At 40.2% G+C, this 20,610-nt stretch overlaps 1 protein-coding gene across 4 annotated transcripts in view; it reads left to right on the top strand.

Annotated features, from left to right (window-relative positions):
* The window catches only part of LOC142652100 (phosphatidylinositol 5-phosphate 4-kinase type-2 alpha), a 115,871-nt gene that overhangs the window by 84,766 nt on the left and 10,495 nt on the right, over window positions 1-20,610 (top strand). For all 4 annotated transcript variants that reach the window (XM_075827560.1, XM_075827561.1, XM_075827563.1 and 1 more), the window contains 3 exons: window positions 11,556-11,708; window positions 16,362-16,508; window positions 18,953-18,991. In XM_075827560.1, coding sequence (XP_075683675.1) covers window positions 11,556-11,708; window positions 16,362-16,508; window positions 18,953-18,991 — 339 coding nt within the window. The remainder of the gene's footprint in view (window positions 1-11,555; window positions 11,709-16,361; window positions 16,509-18,952; window positions 18,992-20,610) is intronic.

Below are 20,610 nucleotides of genomic sequence, written 5' to 3' on the forward strand. Positions count from 1 at the left end.
CAATTTTGCACAGAGGCACATGGAGTTAGTGAGAAAAAATGTTTGCCATTGGATGCTGTATTGCAAAGGTATTTAAATTTTCCCTAGAAGCCACCCTTAAGGCACCCCGCAGCAGCACGGAGCACTAAAAAAAGACTTCGGGATATTGGTGGAAATTTAGCAGCCAGTGCCAGGCAGCTGCTGCCAAGGCAAATAAAATCATGGGATGCATCAAAAGAGGCATAGATGCTCACGACAAGAACATCGTTTTGCCTCTATACAAATCACTAGTCAGACCACACATGGAATATTGTGTAAAATTTTGGCACCTATGTATAAGAAGCACATGGCTGAACTAGAACGGGTGCAAAGAAGGGTGACCAAGGTTATTAAGAGAATGTGTGAATTGCAGTACCAAGAAAGGTTATCAAATTCGGGGCTATTTAGGTAAAAAAAAACGGCTAAGGGGCGATCTAATTACAATGTACAGATATCTAATTGGACAGTACAGAGATCTTTCCAAATAATTTTTTACACCTAGGCCTGTAACAGTGACGAGGGGGCATCCTCTACGTCTATTTGGATGAAATAATATTTCAAGGTGTTCTTAACTCTCTGTAGTTTATCTAGTATCATCAAATAATGTGATAAATAAAGAGTGCGAAGAATGACAACTGGAATCTGCTTCATTGCTGTGGGATACATAACTAGTGTTGAAAAGGCCCTAGGAAGTTTGCCTAGATATTTTTGGAAGGCAGATCTCAATTGTATCCTACCAATATGCTATCATTTTCGATGATGGAAATAACCTCAGAATATCCTAATGTTTATTTGTCCAAATGATCAGGTTCACCCTGCCATAAGGAATAACCAATATGTTCGCGCTATGTAAATAACGGGTGATTACACATGTATGCTTCCTTACCTTTTTCTCTTCTCTCGAAATGTGTGGTGCAAGATGAGCTTTGAAAAAAATAAAAGAAAAAAGATTTCACGATACTCTGTCGCGAGATGTCTATTATGTGTGTCTGTGTGGCCACCCAGTGGTTGTGATGTGAGTTGCAGTCAGTCAAGCGTTTTGTTAACATGTCATGATACTGTATTGAGTTTGTTTCATGAGAAATTGAAGTCTTTAACCAAATTCACTCAAAGGTAAGGGAGGACACATCTGTATAATAATTTTTTCTATGCCAGGACAAACTATAAATGCCAGGTAGTCCATGTGCATAGAGACTTGCTGTTGGCACCTAGTTTTTGTTGGTTGCCTTATTTCCACCACCTGGACTGGTCTGATGGGTTGCCCAAGCCTGCAATGTGTTTTCTATCCCTGATTTGCTGCAGTAAAGCAATTGGGATACATTAATTCTTCCAGAAGTTGATAATGGTTGGCTTACTAAGAAGTCACTGAACCGACTTTTTTTTACCAAAATTAATGGAACAGCGTGAAATTCCAGATAACGGAAATTAAATTCTAATTTGCCACAGTGTTCAATTATTTTAGTGTCAAGACCGCATTTTTTTTTTTCATGTTCAAGAATGAAGCCAATGGACTCCCTTTATGATGGCAATACATTACTACCCTTTAATACATTGGTGAATAAATACAGTCTCCCCAAACATGACCTGTACAAATATTTTCAAATTCCCCATATTTGAGGTATTCCCTATTAGCGCATATACGGAATTTTACTCCGGCATCGCCGAAATCTAAAGGGATCTCTTTGCTTTATTCTGGGGTCTCCAGATCTCAGGCATTGATCGAGCCAGGGTACTTGCTAAAGTGGGAAGCGGATTTGCAATTGGATATTCCGTTGAAAGAGTGGTATACTGCCAGACACTGGGTTTCCAGAATCTCCAGGGGTGATAGCCATAGAGGAACTGCGCAAAAAAATATTACTCAGATGGCCCAGAACTCCTTCCCAAATTGCCAAGTTTAATGCTACTTACTCTCCTCCTTGTTGGAGAGGATGCGGCACGATTGGTAATTATATGCATGTGTGGTGGAATTGTCCTTTTGGTATTTTAATTTTTGGAAATCAGTATTCACATTTCTCTCTTCTGGTTTCAAGTTCACTTTTTCCCCATCCCCCGCACTGGCACTATGTTTTATTGGTCTTGCTGATATCCCTAAAGAACTCTGGTACATTGTCGGTCATGTCATTATGGCGGCTCGACTGTACATATCTAGATCCTGGAGATCCCTTGATCCCATTACTTTAGCGGAGCTATCTAACTCGGTTCAGTTCGACTATATTATGGAGAAGATAGCTGTTTGTTTGAATGCATATGACAAATTTCAGACACATTGGGCAATATGGTCTGAATATATAATGTCTGCAACCCCCCCCCCCTTCTGTACCGCAATTCCCGTCGGAACAGAACGCTGTATTTCCCATTGAAATCAACGGCCCCAGAAATGGCAGAAAATAGCCCATGTGAACATACCCTGATGTAGCAGCTTTCTGATTGTACATTATACTGTTACCAACGTATAACTATAGTGATTTTGGAATTCTTTTGTGTATTGTACATGAATATGTCTCTTTGTTATAGTAAATATGCAATAAAAATTTATGTTTAAAAAAAAAAAACAAGAATGAAGCCAACGCAATGTTTCTGCACCTGCGTGTTACACAAGGGATGAAGTCACATTCAAATTTACAGGTTTCACGGTTGTAAAAATGACTTTATGAAATGTTCGTTTCGTTTAAGAGTTATCTGAGTATGATAAAGCATTTTCGGTACGTATAGAAGCCTAAATGCTGTACGAAGATTGGTGCACCAGATGAGCGGTCCACCAGTCTGAGGGAGCATCATAGTATGTATTCCCCATAACAACACACGACTGTTGGGAAATGCGGCCAATGTGCTAAACAATACTCAAGATTTAGGGAATCCGTCATAATTTGTAAGACTAGAAGCAAAAAAAAAATTAGACAAAATTTTTCCTGAAGCCCCTTTTTGTATTACAGTTAGGACCGGTAATTGCCGTGGTTTGGAGACTGCAAATTATAATCTCCGTGGCATATGAAAAGGTTTTTTGTTTATTTAAGGTGAAAATCCCTTAATGTCACTATAAAATGCGTTCTTTTTAGGTGCATTTGTCATTCGACAGAAGATATTATCATGATAGGTTTCCCCTTTAAATCCGAGCTTTATTTTCACCGCCTGGCGTACGTGCCCAGCAGGAAGCTGGTGCTTACATGTTGAACGTTGCAGCCAATATAAACAATGCTTTCCTGTTATAATTATACAACCTATAAATGATTCTGTAACATTATAGATTATTTTTATTGTAGACCCTGCGGCAGATACCACATTGTTGAGGTCTTCCTTTTAGTTGTCGGTAAGGCGTTCCACGTGGTCTATGCCTAAGGGGGCAAATGTTTTGTTCAATATTTCTATGGATCTGGCTGGTAAATATTATATTTGATCACGGTTGCCTCTCCCTTTTTTTGTAGATATTAAATTTTATATGTCCCATTTTTTTTATATTTTTTATTTTTTTTGCTGTAGGTCGCTTGGCATTTAGAAATGTGCATGTTAAAAATATGTGTAATGCATAGACTGGTCGAGAGGGGATGTTATCACACGTGCTCTTTTTACACTTATTACTGTGCGTGGTACAAATATTATATAATACACATTATTTTTTCGGCCTCATCTGTCATGTATCAACAGAGGATATGTATGGGGATGAGCGCTCGTTACTACGAACATATCCATCATGTCGGCAGCACATCTTGTTTTGCCGACAACGGTAATAATTTATGCTACCTAAACTATACAATCAGCCGATGAACGAGGGTTTTGTGAACGCTCATTTGACAGATAATTGGCCGGTGTAAAAGGGCCCTAAGCGTAATCGTTCTCGGCACCACATCTCCCTGTGTAAACTATGGATGTGTTGCATGATTGGTTCATGTAAATGGAGATAAACAAGTGCTGATCTACGTGCTCTATCTTCAATCGGCGCTTGTTTACCGGCAAATCTGCCCGCGTAAAACCAACCTGAGGCAGGGGTGGACTGACCATTCGGGCATTAGAGCAATTCTAAAGGGCCACTGGCCAGAATGGGCCCATTTCCCCTTAGTCACATACACCAGTAATTACAGTTTTAGTGCAGGTCCTGTGCTGTAAAAAGGATAAAAATGCAAGAAATAAGACTATGATGGTTGGTAAAGAGCCATGACCTATATGATCCGGGGGCCCAGACCATTCTCAGTCCACTCCTGGTAACAAGGGCCAAACATTTCCACTGTCTATGGAATGAATTTGTCTATTTTTTCCATAGCAACAAATTAGAATCTAGTTACAATTCCAAATGACCCATTTGTCTCGGCACTATTGTTGATAAATAAGCCCCTCAATGTCTATTATTACGTCAAGTATCCCACATGTTCCTATTGTGAAGCTAAGACGTCTCGCATGTTTCTTCTTGGCGGCAATGTCACTTGATGTATGTTGTTCCCAAGAAGAGCAAGAGTCTTTAATTGGTTATTCCCTTGTGTTATTACGTTGCCTGTAATCCCCTAGAGTCTGCCAGACTGATACTAAGAAAACCACTTACCACTTGTATTCATCTGCTGTCTGCTCGTAGGTAAAGAATGTAACGAGGGAAAAGATTATTGACATCGTTTCTCTGCCTTTTTTTTGTTTTTTTATTTTCTTTCAAAATATTTTTACTAGTGGCACCAAGACAAAAATCTCACTGTATACTATACTAGAAAAAAAATAATTTGTGCGTATACATATATATATACTTGACAGCTTTCAAGGTTATGGGCTAATCTTCTTATTCCTATATGATGTCTTAAAGAGGACATGTTCGCTCTCCTGACATTTCTGTTTTAGTAAAATACAATTCTTGAGCTTTTTTTTCTTAGAACTTTGTGCCGTTCCTCCGTTATTCCTCCTGGAATGTGTGAGTAAACTGACTACTGAGTGTTAACATTCCCATTGTCATTTGGATGTATCCCTACACCGTCTGATAATGTGCAACCAGTGCATTCATTTACGCTATTGACAAGAGGAATGGTAGCACCCAGTTGACAATTTATTAGTTCATTTTCAGGATGAATAACAGAGGAACGGCATAACATTGAAAATATTACCAGCATATTATTATTTTATGAGGAATACAAGTATTTACTAAAATACACGTCAGGAGAGGTGACCGGTCCTCTTAGAACTGTATTCACACATCTCGTATTTGTTGCAGATTTTTATGCGGCAGTGGTTTTTAATAGTAACGGGAAATATAAAAGAAGAACTCTTACTTCTAATTCTGCTTGGATCTACTTCTGACTTTGGCTCAAAAATCTGTATCGAAATCCACAACAAATATACAATCTGTGAATCTAGCCTTAGGGCCTGTTCACATCAGCGTTCGGTTTCCGTTGATGGGTTTCGTCTGAGCTTTCCGTTGGAGGAACCCGTCAACGGAAAGGCAAACGGAAACCATAGTTTCCATTTGCATTACCATTGATTTCAATGGTAATACTTCCGTTGCTAATGGTTTCCGTTTGTCTCCCTTCCGTAACGGTTCAGTTTTTTCAGCGGAAATAATAGCGCAGTGCATAAAAAAAATATATCAATGGTAATGCAAACGGAAGCTATGGTTTTCATTCGCCTTTCCGTTGATGGGTTCCTCCAAAGGAAAATTCCAACGAAACCCATCAACGGAAAGCAAACGCTGATGTGAACTCATCCTTAAATTGGTTGTCCGGCAATGGGGCCTGATTTTCATACTGATGACCTATCCACAGGATAGGTCATTAGTATATGATCGGTGGGGGTCCAACATCAGCACCCCGCACCGATCAGCTGCCTCCGGGCACTGTATGTTATGCAGTGTTCAGTGCCGGAAACAGTTGGCTCCGGTCAAATTATAGTGGCCGAGCTGCTATACTGTGACCGGAGCCAACTGCTTCCCGGCACGGACATCCTGTAGCCGGAGCAGCTGATTGATGCGGGTGTCGGACTTCCACCGATCATATACTGATGACCTTTCCTGTGGCTAGGCCATCATTATGAAAAACAGTCCAGTGGCCGGACAACCCCTTTAATATACAGATAGGGAGATTGTGAGCTTCACTGGGAACAGCAAGTGAGGATAGCTTCTGTACAGCGCTGCGGAATATGTTGGCGCTATATAAGTAACAAATAAATCCTAAAATAAATGCTCCGATCAGTGTATTACCAGTACATAATACTTTTTTTTACTGCATTCCCTGGATTTATCTGTTCGGTAAACCGTTCCTTGCGCATGTTTAGGTTAGGATTTGTGCTACAATTATGCACAGGAGTCATATAATATACATAATATACATCATACAGCGATTTATTGAGACGTTTCTTTTGTGCTTAATGCTCCATAGCTGCTGTATCTCCAGTCTCAGATGAATTATACTATTTATATTTTATTCACCTCGAGCCGTTCCAAACTATCCAGATTGATTATCGGCAATAACCACATTTAATAATTGATGTTGTGTAATAATAACATATGATTCAGACTGTAACTCCGTCATGTAAGATTTTTAGTTTAGCTTAGAAGGCCATAGAATTTATCATTTAGAGCAGTGATCGTCAACCTGCTCCGTGATGGGGCACACAGATGTGATCCTTGAACCTATCCGATCCAGCCACGATGTTCCCCCATAACAGATCCAGCCACAGTGCTCACACATAACAGATCCAGCCACAGTGCTCACACATAACAGAGCCAACCATAATCTTTCACCATTACAGAGCCACAGATGCCGTTTTTGCACCATTTTTTTGTGTTGTTTGGTAAAAATAATAGAAAAATAAGAAAAGGAAAATATGCTAAGGTCATTTTTACAAAAAACACACACAAAAAAAGCAACAAAAGCACCATGTGTGAACACTGGCAGCATTATTCTTGTATGGCATACTGGATTTGTAAAAGAAATTGAGGCATAGAGGGGTTTGTAGTGTCTCTATCGCACAAGGGCCCACATAACGCTGGAGCCGGCCCTGCCACAGTGTTTCTCCAATACATAGCCAGACAAATTGTTCCTCCATAATATAGCCAGCCACGGTGTTTCCTCACAACATTACCAGCAACAATGTGCCCCCATAACATAGTCACAGTGTGCCCCATAACAAATCCAGCCGCAGTGTTCCACCATAACAGAGCCAGCCGCAATGTTCCCCATAATACAGCCAGTTACAATGTCCCCATAACATAACCAGTCACAGTGTACCCCCACCATATAGCCAGCCACAATGTTCCCCCATAACATAGCCATTTGCCCTGTTCCCCATAACACAGCTAGCCAGAATGTCCCCCATAACAGTCAGCCGCAGTTCTTCCCCTGTAAGAACTAGCATGGCAGTGCCAGCAGCCATATAAACTTCTCGCCTACTTCCCGCAAGCTTCCACGCGGTTTTGTACTCGGCTAATGGTAGTCGGTTACATGTGAGTGGACAGGGAAGATGAAGACAAAGTGTGAAGAGATGAATTCATTGTTTCATAAAAAAAATTGTTACATACATTGAAGTTGCTCCTTTTCTCTTCAAAGTACCCGAGCTCTTCTCAATATGGAGGTCATTCACCGTGACCTGTGAAAAACCCACAATTCCCGTTAAATAGACCTGATTGATCTCATTGTCCGCTCTTTTGGCCACATTACCCATGTGTCTATGGAATCTGTAACCCCCCCCCCCCCCCTGTCTAGTGAGATCAGATGTCACTGGTTCCAGACCTTGACTTTGAAGTTGAAAATGTTTATTTCAGGGTCATTTATTGCAACTATCATACGAGATTGAAAAGGCTTGTGGCCTCTGACTACCTCGTATGTTCAGCATCATCTACATAGAATCCAGAAAATTCTTTATATCTATTTGCTTTAATCTTACTGAAGTGTAACTTGACCTGTGCATTTATCTGGCACTGGATTCCTGCTTTCATCTTCTTCTGTGGATTATGGACTCACCTGCCACCTGGTGGACATCATAGGACAAGTACTTTCTGGTCACTCGCTGCTGTCCCCAATAAGATCAGTCCGCACATCTGGCTTGACGCTGCACAGTAGACTGTATGAAATGTAGCAGCTTATGAATATGTATGAGTCTGATAATACAGCTGTGTAAGTAAATAAACCTAGCGTCTCGTATACGGAAATGGTCAAACGCGAAGCAAGTAATGGCTAGAGGGAGATTAACTGGTGCAAAATAATAATATGAGATGTTGCTTATACAACTGTACATTACAGGAAAATACATACACTGTGCCGATCACCGATCTATCTAAATATCATAACTATTATTTTTTGGAATTGTAGCATGTATAGTCATCATATGCCATGGATTTATCGGTTGCTGTAAACTGGAGACAAAAGAATTTAGGAATTTTTCAGTAAATAATGTTCCAGTTTTTGAATGGTTATTGAACAAAAAATAATGCATGTGTGAAGACGACTGAGTAAAAAAAGATATTCTATTAAATTAAAGGGACACTCCAGGAAAATCGGATACTGTGTTATGGCTAGTCCAGGGCCTGAGGGGGCGGAGCGTGACACATGCATTCTAAGAACACCAAAGAGAAGTCATGGCCCTGCACTAGGAATAACAGAGTATCAGGTTGTTTTTTTTTGTGGGGTAATAATTTTCTGGTGCGTTCCTTTTAAATATTAATTTACTAATTAAAAATATGTTTATTGGATTTTTTTAAATCATTCAGGAAAGAGAGAATTAAAGAGGCTCTGTCACCAGATTTTGCAACCCCTATCTCCTATTGCAGCAGATAGGCGCTGCAATGTAGATTACAGTGACGTTTTTATTTTTAAAAAACGAGCATTTTTGGCCAAGTTATGACCATTTTTGTAGTTATGCAAATGAGGCTTGCAAAAGTCCAAGTGGGTGTGTTTAAAAGTAAAAGTCCAAGTGGGCGTGTATTATGTGCGTACATCGGGGCGTTTTTACTACTTTTTCTAGCTGGGCGTTCTGATGAGAAGTATCAACCACTTCTCTTCAGAATGCCCAGCTTCTGGCAGTGCAGACACAGCCGTGTTCTCCAGAGATCACGCTGTGACGTCACTCACAGGTCCTGCATCGTGTCGGACACATCGGCACCAGAGGCTTCAGTTGATTCTGCAGCAGCATCGGCGTTAGCAGGTAAGTCGATGTAGCTACTTACCTGCAAACGCTGATGCTGCTGCAGAATCAACTGTAGCCTCTGGTGCCGGTGTGTCCTCGCTCGTCTGACACGATGCAGGACCTGTGAGTGACGTCACAGCGTGATCTGCCAGAAGCTGGGCGTTCTGAAGAGAAGTGGATGATACTTCTCATCAGAACGCCCAGCTAGTAAAAGTATTAAAAACGCCCCGATGTACGCACATAATACACGCCCACTTGGACTTTTACTTTTAAACACGCCCAGTTGTACTTTTGCAAGCCTCATTTGCATAACTACAAAAATGGTTATAACTTGGCCAAAAATGCTCGTTTTTTAAAAATAAAAACGTTACTGTAATCTACATTGCAGCGCCGATCTGCTGCAATATCAGATAGGGGCTGCAAAATCTGGTGACAGAGCCTCTTTAAGGTATGTTCACACGGCAAACTAAAAACGGATATAAAATACAGAGCTGTTTTCAGCCGTTTTTAAAGCATCAAGCTTTTTTTGATGCGTTTTTTACGGACGTTTTTGGAGCGGTTTTTCTATTGAGACAATGAAAAATGGCTCCAAAAACAGCTCAAGAAATGACATGCACTTCTTTTTACAGGGCGTTTTTTTAAGCGCCGTTTTTATGAATGGCCGTGTAAAAAAACACCCCGTTGGAACAAAACAGCGGTTTTCCCACTGAAATCAATGAGCAGATATTTGGAAGAGTTCAGCTTCCATTTTTTCAGCCGTTTTTAGGGCGTTTACGGCCTGAAAAACGTCTAAAAATAAACCGTGAGAATATACCCTTAGGCTGTTACAACTTTACAATTTTTATTGAATGTTGGATCTGCTTTGCGAATTTCATAACATTTTTATTTTTTAGTATTCAGAGATTGCAAAAAAAATAATAAAAAATCTAAAACTTTTGCCCAAAAAAAAAGTCGTTCAGGATCAATTGTTTGTAGTCTGTGGTTTGCATTACGGCTTGCAGTTTTTATTTTTTGCTAAATATTTGGTTTAAGAATTGAAATGATCACACGTATTGTGATTGATCTTCCCTACATTTTGAATTTGAGAAATTTTAAATCCAATAATGAATTATAAAAATGTATCACATTAGTATTAGAATTTTTGCAATATATACAGTGACAACTCTCCATAACTCCACCTCTTTGGGAAGAAAATGCCTAATCTAGACCAGATTTATTTTAGTGAATTTTAGTTCGTTGTCTCCCCCAAAAAAAATTTTTATTTAATTGTTTGTCAACTACAGCTCCCAACATCTTATAAGCCGCAGGTTGCCTGGTTTGTCTTAATAAATATTTTATTATTGAAATCCGAAATGTATTTGTGTGTCCTTTTTTTAATTATTTTTATGAGAGACATCTATTTATATTAATGTGAGTCATTTGTATATTTGATTTATGGCAGCTGCAAAATTGTATTAAGACTTTAGCATGTACAATAACAGTCATCATAAGAGGGGTTTTATAGATTTATATAGATAATCTCAAAATCATTAGATTAACCTTTAGATTTATCCATAATCTCCGCTCAATCCATGGATTTTCAGAGAGTTAAAGTGGTATTCCAGCCACAGACATTGAATAGGTGATAATTGTTAGATCAGTAGGGATCTGACCGTCCTAGTGATCGTTTTGGGGCCCCATCAGTCAATCGATCTTACATTTATCAGCTGTTCAGTGGACAGATGATAAATGTTTGGGGCTAAAATACCTCTTTTAGCAAGGGCCATTGTCACCCAGATGGATTTGTCCAGGATTTCTTTGTTTTATCCACAACAATGTTATGGTGAAGGTCACATTTCTCTTCTTATTCCAGTAGAATTCCTATACTCCGGTGCCCCAATGTCTGGAAACCTCAATAACCCAATTGTAAAAAATAAACCCAAAAGCCTGTTTAGTCATGAGACACCTTGTAGGATTAGTGGCAAAAAAATTTGCGTACTCTTGGTACCAAGTGTAGAAATTACGTAGACTATATCAACTTGAATCTGGTTAATTTTATAAATAAAAAGGAACACAGATAATCCCAAAAAATCTGTTAATCTTATTGCTTTTGGGATTTTAACATCCCAAACATTCAACATATTTTGGTGTATGGACCACTTGAAGGATAACCCTTCATGCAGTGGATAAATGGGGGATGGGATAACTTCCACAGCAGATGTCGTCGTTAGGAGTTCTCCAGAATATTTTTTTATTTAGCTATTATATATATATAAATAAAGAATAACTGGGCTTTCTTGAAAATTGATTGAAAAGTCCTCTTATTCTTAATGAAAGTCTAAATGAAAAAAAAAAATCCTGGGGAACCCCTTTCATCCTCAACGTCGATGAGCATAATTACATTATAGTTTTATTTGTGTTTTTCAGTATATCGTGCTGTTTTTTAAGTCATTATTTCTTTTCATTTACAGAACTCCTTGACAAGATGTGCCCCTTTGGCTAATGACTCCCAGGCTCGCAGTGGAGCAAGGTTTCACACTTCTTGTGACAAGAGGTATATTATCAAAACTATTACCAGTGAAGACGTGGCTGAGATGCACAATATACTAAAGAAATACCACCAGGTAAATCCAGGATGTTTCCAGGAATATGAGTCATTGTTGCAGGATATGCTGCACCGACTAAAAAAGAAGTGCTTGTCTGCAGCTAACTGGGACTAATTTCTAATCACATCCTCTCATTTTCCATTGCAATTAAAGGGGTTGCCTCACAATGACAACCCCTTTCCATATGACCTATTAGGGGATATGGACATCATAGAGGTGGATAATCTGCTTTGAACCCCCATTATTAGACCGCGTAGTACTTCTACAAACAGTGGCTCTCGGTCTGGTGGACCCGTCCCAGTTCTTGTATTACATGGTTGGCCATTTATTTAAATTGCCGGTATTCAATACTTCTTCGTGACTGCAGGAGAAATGTATGGCCAATACTATTGAGGTGTATTGTATTGCTGCTCAGAGATAGAAATGTTACAAAAGTTGGCACTGTAGAAAGTAAGGGCTTTACTGACGGACTTTGTAACCAAAGACAAAAGTCAATCAATATAGTCTTATATCTTGGCACACTTGTGAAGTCAGCAGCTTTTGGAAATTCACTATGTGCGATATTCGCATTTCCAACCCTGGGAAACACTTGTTAGGGGATTTAATCGTAGAAGAGATAATCTCGGGTTAATGCCATGTCTCTCTGGGCTTGCTGGGTAAGTGGGCATCTGGGTAAATATAATTTACACTTTTAATGCCAAGATTGGGGTGTTTGCCAATTTCCCACATACACTTGGTGCCAGACCAGGATAGCACATGGCTTTGGAAAATCATACAAAATTAGAAGGTGTTGCACAAATGATTATATAGAACTTATTGATTAGTTAACAGGATCGAAACTGACACAAGTTCAACCTATTTTCTTGCTATCTTCGTCCAGCTGATGCAAATATATACCTCCTGTGGGATACAGACGTAGCAGAGCGGAGATTGTCATATAACTGCTTACTTTTTTTTTTTTTGCAGAGAACGCTGTAAGTTTACATTGTGATATAAGATAATTGAAAAAAATGTAGCTCTCCTGCGTTGATAATGTCCGCTCTACTAGGTCTATAGTTGACGTCCTTATAAATCATTCCTGTATCTAATTCTGGACGTTTGAAATTTAATAGCCATATTAATGCTATTATTGGCGGCATCCAAACAGGTTTTAGATTCATTTACCAAATAACCATCAACACTTCCCTTGAGACATCCCATATCACATAGATTTTTTTCATGCATGCAGGACTATCTGTGCAGATGTTAAAGCCCCTTGTTATGTTTAGAGGCCGGGGTATGAAGAGCCTACTACACGGATGCGTCTTTGTTGTCGTCCATATATTATACAATATTTACTATAAAATGATACTTTAGCTGTAGAGATATGTCAGGTTATATTTGGAGAGTATATGTTACTGTGTTAATAGCAAAAATGTATCTTTTGTTGTTTTTTTTGGGGGGAGGGGTTCATTGTATTAGCAAATGTCAAGGATCATCTTAAAATCACCACTTACCAGTCATATGTAGAGGCGTAGCCAGGTTTTCCTGCACCCGGGGCAAAGATTCAGATTGCCCCCAGCCCCCCCACTTCTTTCCCGACATCTCCTTCCCCCTCGACATGTTTGCTTCCTCTGCCAATCAATGAGGTGTAATTTTTTTTTCACTTTTTTTTTATGTAACTTGAGCATAAAACCAGTTTTACATTTTACAAGCAATATAGTTATATAACAATAAATTAAAAGAAAATAAATTAGAAAGGCCGCACACAGCCCCCTATAGGTAGCGCCACACACAGCCCCCTCTAGATGTTGCCACGCCGCCCCCACTTGTAGATGGTGCTACACAGCCCCCAATGTAGATGGTGCCACACAGCCTCCCTTGCAGATGGTACCACCCCCTCCTTGTAGATGGTCCAACACAGCCCCCCCCCCCCCCCGTGTAGAAACAAAAATTACTTACCTAGCCCCGCTCCCTGCGCCACGCCAAGGCTGGACCCTTGCGTAGGCCGGCGTGATCGAGTGAAGTCATCATGCAGGTCTGCGCTGGGACTCTAGGCCTGCAGCCTATAAGATGCTGGGACAAAGTGGCCTGTAGCCTAGTGACGCCACGGGGCATGAGGGGTCCCATGCCGTCCGTCCATAAATGTAATGTTCCGGCCGGCGCGGACCCAGTAGCAGCAGTGGGCCCCGAGAGGTTGGAACCGCCACAGAGCAGCCGTATCAAAACCGCTGATCGCTGCTGATAGGCGCCCTGTATGCCGGACGGCTGCAGAAGCGATCAGCTGTAGTGTTAAGCGGCAGCGTTACCAGCGGCGCCCCCTTCTTTACATCCTAGTTGCCCCCCCCTAGCTACGCCCCTGTCATATGTTTTCATAAAGACTCACTTTGTTGACTTGTTGTCATTTTATCTTTAGATAGTCATAGGTTAAGTTAATAGGAACATTTTGGGTCAGCTGGGCTAGAGCTGAGAACTAAAGTAGGGAAATAAATAATTTGCAAGCGTGTACGTACCATAGAGGCAGGCCGTGTGACAACTATTGTTGGTCCCATTCCCTCAGGTGACAAGTATTTATGCAGAATTCGCTTCTACAGAGGAACTGCATTGTTAACAAACAAGGGGGTAGATTATTGGCCCAAGGGTCATGGGAAGGGGAAAAACTATAACCAGGCCTTGCAAAAACCAGCAACAAAATTGGGGCCAGGTTTGATCTGTGCTATGGTACCCTCTCTCTTGCATGTAGGCTACTAATACTCAAATGAGTTGTACAGGATTAGAGAAACATGGCTACTTGGGTTGTGTCCGGTATTGCAGCTCCGCTCCATTGAAGTTAATACGTATGAGCCACAATCTCACACACAATCTGTAAACAGGTGTTGAACTATTTTTTTTTTTTTTAAAAAAGGCATCCATGCTTATCTAATACTGTATAATCCCTTTAAAGGGTCGGTACACATTCACAATCATTCTTTTTTTATTGTCTCCATGCATCTGAAACAAAAATTGAAGAAACTTTGTAAATGATCCTAATTAAAAATCTCCTACCGTTTAGTGTCACCACCTCTTGTGCAGACCTATGCATCTCCATGGTAACAGAATACAAAGAGTGTGTAGCCTGCAGTCATACTACTTCCATCTTTCCACTACTTCTTGCTAACATACATTTAAAAAGAAGTAGGGAACAGGGGAAGAGAGTATGACTGCAGACACAGACTACACAGGTTGTTTTTTTTTTGTAGTCTGTTACCATGGAGACGCATAGGTCTTCACCGGAGCTGTGGACAGAAAACAATAAGAGATTTTTAATGAAGACTATTTCCAAAGCTACTTAATTTTTGATTGGAAAAAAAAAAAAAGACTGCAAAAGCCTCTAACTAAAATGGTGGTGTTTAATGGACTATCTAATATACTCTGGGACTAAGCTATAAATGGGAAGTTACAATAATTCTGCTAAAATACCGGAACAAACTACTTGGGGATTTATGAATCTGGAATTAGACTTGGGAAAGTGAGACCGGAGCAAGACTTCGGGATTTATAAAATCTAGTTGAATTTAACAATCTCTTCCTCAGTCCATGGAGTTGCATTCGTTTATGCCTTGAAACATGTATCCGGATAGATGTAAATCCCTTTCCTGTATCTGCAGTAACCTGGATTTTGAGAAAACATTGTAATTCTTTCAGTTCAGAAGTAGTCATTTGTTTCATGGGCTTGGACAATGTTCTCTTGAGATATAAATAATGTATGTAAAAGGCATCTATATATTCAGAGCAGCTAAGCTTATTGTGTGCAGGTCTGTGCAGTGGAAAGTCGTCCGCGCTTAATAAACTCTCAGAGCCCCCACTGAGCGCATTTAGGATGGAAAATGTGCTGAGTTCATCATCTGCTGCCTGCACTAATATGATAAAAACAGACCGGAGCACGCCAGAGGTCGTTCATCACGCTAAAGGTTTAACACGTGTTTTATGTGTGCTTAATTGCTTGATATATTATATGCAGTTTAAAGGGGAGCTCCGCTTGTAAAGTACTATTATGTATTTACAATACTAATGAATTCAGCTCTTGAGAAAAAGGGTGCAAGTCCAGTTGTCAGGACTTGTGTTGCTAAATATTCTAAGCAGTATCCGTACATGTAGTGGGGAGTGGTCAATCAAAAATTATAATAAGTATATATTAAACTATTTTGTGTACGTAATATTATGTGAAAGACCCAATTCCGGAGCTTAACTTTCAATATGATCCTGAGTTACAGTCTGTATTCTACTCCAGAGATGACAATTCTGCGATCTTCAGAGCCAAGGAGCTCACCTAAGCTGTTAGGGGGCGTGTCTGACAACAAGCTTGTCGACTGTTTCTAATGACAACTAGCAGAATTGTGAATGCAGCTCTGGACTATAGTATAAGATAAGTAAAGCAATGTATTTACAAGTTCATCCAGTCTGAACTCCACTAGAGGTCAGGAAGACATTTTCATTGCCCTTTAGTGCAAATTGGACCTTGCTTTGTTACGTTTTTTGGCCTCTCGAACATCTTAATAAATTCCATTGTGTATTCTTTAAACTTTGAGCACGGTTTTAACATAAATTTAATAAAACAGACAAATTTTAAGTTGTCTTTTGGTAAAATGCCTTAAAAGTAATGTTTTGTGTTTTAGACTTCGTTATAATTTTTATTCTTGTGTTTTGTACTTAGTTTATTGTGGAATGCCATGGAAACACTCTTCTCCCACAATTTTTGGGAATGTATCGACTAAATGTGGATGGTGTAGAGACGTATATGATTGTCACAAGGAACGTTTTTAGCCATCGACTTTCTGTGTATAGAAAATATGATTTAAAGGTAAGTACAATGTATATATTCGTATATTGATTACATATATTGTGTAGGTCACTAGACTATGTAAGTGTCGGTTGTGACTCTGTGGTCTTATAATTGTGACAAATCTGTTCTACTTTAAAACACCTTTGCCTGTGAAGGACATTATCAAGGTGACGCTCAATGTTCGTGGTAATTGGGCTCACCATTTTCTATATGGGCATGTAAAACAATCAGAATGATTTTGCTGTAGGGAAGAAAATGATCCTGGTTGTAGTGAAACATCTAAGAAATAGAGAAAGGTAAAGTATGTCATGTCGAGCCTTCTTGTCGAGTTTCTGCATTCAATTCAGTTTTAATTCTGCCTTGAGCTGAAGACCTGAATAATCCAAAACAGACTAGTTACTAGGGATGCACTGCCTGGTAACCCCACTGAGAAGACTGTGGTTGTTAAGCAGTGTATCCCTAGCACCCAGACTGTCAGACACAACACAACTCGTCAGTTCTAAGCTGTATTTGGAGTTTACTTGCAGAGGACTACTTGGCAGCACAGCAATCAACCCCCATCTTAGGCTGCAGTACCAGATTTTTCTAACTATAAATTCTAAATTTATTTGAAATCCCAGAAATCATATGGAGAAATACAGAATTCAATCTTGTGGCAGTTCTGGTGGAGTGTATCTCGGCGCACTGGTCCTTCTACTGGGTCTTAAGAGTATGAAGACCCTGTAGCGGCACCCCTTAACCGTGACCCCTGTTGCTAAGCAGTGACCCACACTTATTTGCACGGCTTAGCAGGCAGTTCAGACTTAAAAAAATTGAGTGGGGCGTCAGTGATTTTACCAAAGTGTCTCTTTAAAAAAGTATATGGCAGTTTTACTACCTGCATATAAACTTTATCTCAAACAGAAAAGGATCATTGTGGCAGAGTTTTAACTACCCTGGCCGAGGCAGAGTGGCGTATTGGCAGACCCCCTGGTACCCGGGACACATGCCCTGCCCCCCTTAGCATTTTGTTCCCATGTGTCTTTATTTATTTATGGCCACTCTATAATCACATGATTTCCTATCATTCCATTAAGTATCTGGAAAAAAATAAATCTTGCTGATTAAACACTGATCAGAACATAGAAAAATCAGGCTTCTAGAGATACCTCCTATACAGGTAAGTTTCCTATTATCCGTCCTTGTGGAATTTTTCTGCAATCAAGCCGAGACGTATTCCTCAGACAGACGTCCGACACACTGGGATTGTGCTCTGTAAGTGAAGGGGACGCGGGACGAGCGTCTCTTATCCTGCAATCAGCACACAATCTTCATTTCGACTATTTTGTGAAGTTTGTGAATTATTAATAGCAACTTTCTCAAGTCTTGCCCCACAAATAATGATTTATTCTATTGATGCTCAGCAATAACTTGTATATGTTGAATAAAAGCAAAATGGAATTAACCTTTGCAATTAACTCATGGAATACTGCGACTCCCGTCTGTCACAGAGGGAACTATACAAAACAAGGGTTCACATTGAACATAATTTGGAGAATATTTTAAAGAGGTATTCCCATTTTAGACATTTTTGGTATATCCACAAGATTTGCCATGAGCATCTGATATTTAAAGCCTAGACTTTAATGAAGGGAGACGCTCCCATTTGCACAGCCACCTTTCCATTCATTCTTCTGCTGTATGTGCCCACCGCCAACCCCCTCAGCTGGCGAAACAGAGGTCAGGGGAGCTGAGGCTGTGACCCCTGAGGGCAGTTCTCAGGGAATACATTTTGATCGCTTTTAATATTGTAAAACTTGAACAGAATAGTTTCTACTTTACTATTATGGAATAATTCTTTCCTCTTCATTCCTCTGTGTTCTTGCCTTATTCTGAAGAGGTGCTTGAAATGAAGAGGTGCTTGGAATTCTAAGGGTATGTTCACACGCTGAGAGGCAGTTACGTGTGAAAAGACAGACTGTTAACAGCTGCCTCGTTTCACACGTAAAAGCTCCTCCTCGTAATTTACGAGGCGTCTGAGACGCTCGTAAACCTTGAGCCGTGCTTCATTGATTTCAATGAAGAACGGCTCAAATTACGTGGCAAAGAAGTGCCCTGCACTTCTTTGCCGAGGCAGTATATTTACGCGTCGTCGTTTGACAGCTGTCAAACGACGACGCGTAAATTACATGTCGTCTGCACAGTACGTCGGCAAACCCATTCAAATGAATGGGCAGATGTTTGCCGACGTATTGCAGCCCTATTTTCAGACGTAAAACGAGGCATTATACGCCTCGTATACGTCTGAAATTTGGCCGTGTGAACATACCCTAAGAAACCCATCCGTATCCGCTTAAGCAGTTTTTATTTTTTGTAATTGGAAGTAAATTTGAGTGTATTTTTCTGTACAGTATATGATATAGTTAATATTCTAGGATGAAAACTATCAATAATGTTTGAACCAATCCCCTTCTACTTCATAGGGATCCACTGTGGCAAGAGAAGCCAGCGACAAAGAAAAGGTACAATGCTTAATTATTATTATTATTATTATTATTATTATTACAAAATCCATTGCTACCAGAGTCTGTTACTAACGTTATGTGAACAGTAAAGTGCTTTGATCATGTAAGAAGAGAATAAATGTACTAAAATGTTCCCTAGAATGAAGGGGAAGCAGCGCTAGGTGAACTGCAATACCAGACACATCCCACGGACTGACATGGCGCTGTTTCTGGGAAGAAAAAAAAAAAGATCCTTTTTTCTAATTCTGGACAATCCCTTTAAAGGGGTTATGTGGGGTTAAATTATTAGCAGTGTAATCCCTGCAGTATGTGAGTACACTCACTAATTCCGGTCCCCCGTCGTGCTGATTCTGAGATTTTCATAGATATTTATAGCGCTGCCGGTGGACCGGAAGTCTAGTTGCACAGCCTTCTTTGATGACGATACGACTCTTTGTCACGTGACCGACCCCGCTGTACTCTATGAAATCGCTGTACTCTATGAAATCGCTGTACTACTGCTACTGCTTGTACATGGAGTACAGCGGGGACGGTCACATGACGAAGAGCCGTATCGTCATCAAAGAAGACTGTGCAATTAGACAGCCGGTCCCCTGCCAGCGCTATAAAAATCTATGAAAATCTCAGAATTAACGTGATGGGGGAACGGAATGTATAATCGCGAGTGTATCACATACTGCAGTGAGTACACAGCTAATACTTTTTGTTCCCCACATAACCCCTTTAAATCCCTCCTGGAAAAAAAAACAAATACCCTGTTCTCTGCCTAGTGCAGAGCCCAAGGGGGACTTCTCTGTTTGACGTTCTTTGAACCCTGTGTCCTGCACTGCCCCCTTAGGCTTACACTAGGCATAACACCGTGTATCAGTCTCGTCTGGAGTCTTTAGAACTTATAGAAGAAAAGCTGAAAAAAAGCAATTATCTGTTTTAAACAATTAGAAACATTCTAGCGTCGGAAAAATAAGACGGTATTTTTTTATACTTTGTGGTATCCCGGCATGATCCAAGATGAACGTGGATATCCATGGAGAATTATGCAAACCCTCAAAAATACAATGTACATTTCCTATTCTTTAGGGCGCATACGAAAGTAAAAATGAATCTGCCGTAACCCATCCAGCCCTATCATATCCACATTTTCTTGTCATTCAGAAAATGAATATGTGATTGGTTGATTCAGGTTGTTGAATTGTTTTCCTGCGCACATGTTCTCCTGAACTCGCCCCTATAACGTGCCACATTGTATTAAGTATTTATAGCTGATTGTCTCAAAATATGTTCCTCGGCAGCCGTCCTCCACTTCATCTTAGCCGACCTCCTACAATTGACACATTCTTGCATCTGTTTTGACTTTTTCCCTTCCCCCAGAAGATTCATTGTTCGTTGATGGGACATCACTCAGGAACCCATTGCTCAGACAGATTAGTCTTCTCCACGGCATGCGAGGAAGCACTTAGCTCCCCGGTGGCCTGTCTTTTCAGAGAGGAGGTGCAGCGCCAATATGGTATAAAATTAGTGGTTTTAGTTCAGCTTACTTCTTTTTTAGTACTGACAGTCTGGGCACTGTGCCAGGACATAAGAAGTCAGCTGCTCGGTGGAGAATTGAAAATGGATGA

Source organism: Rhinoderma darwinii, chromosome 5, assembly GCF_050947455.1.
Source record: "Rhinoderma darwinii isolate aRhiDar2 chromosome 5, aRhiDar2.hap1, whole genome shotgun sequence".
Lineage (NCBI taxonomy): Eukaryota > Metazoa > Chordata > Amphibia > Anura > Rhinodermatidae > Rhinoderma > Rhinoderma darwinii.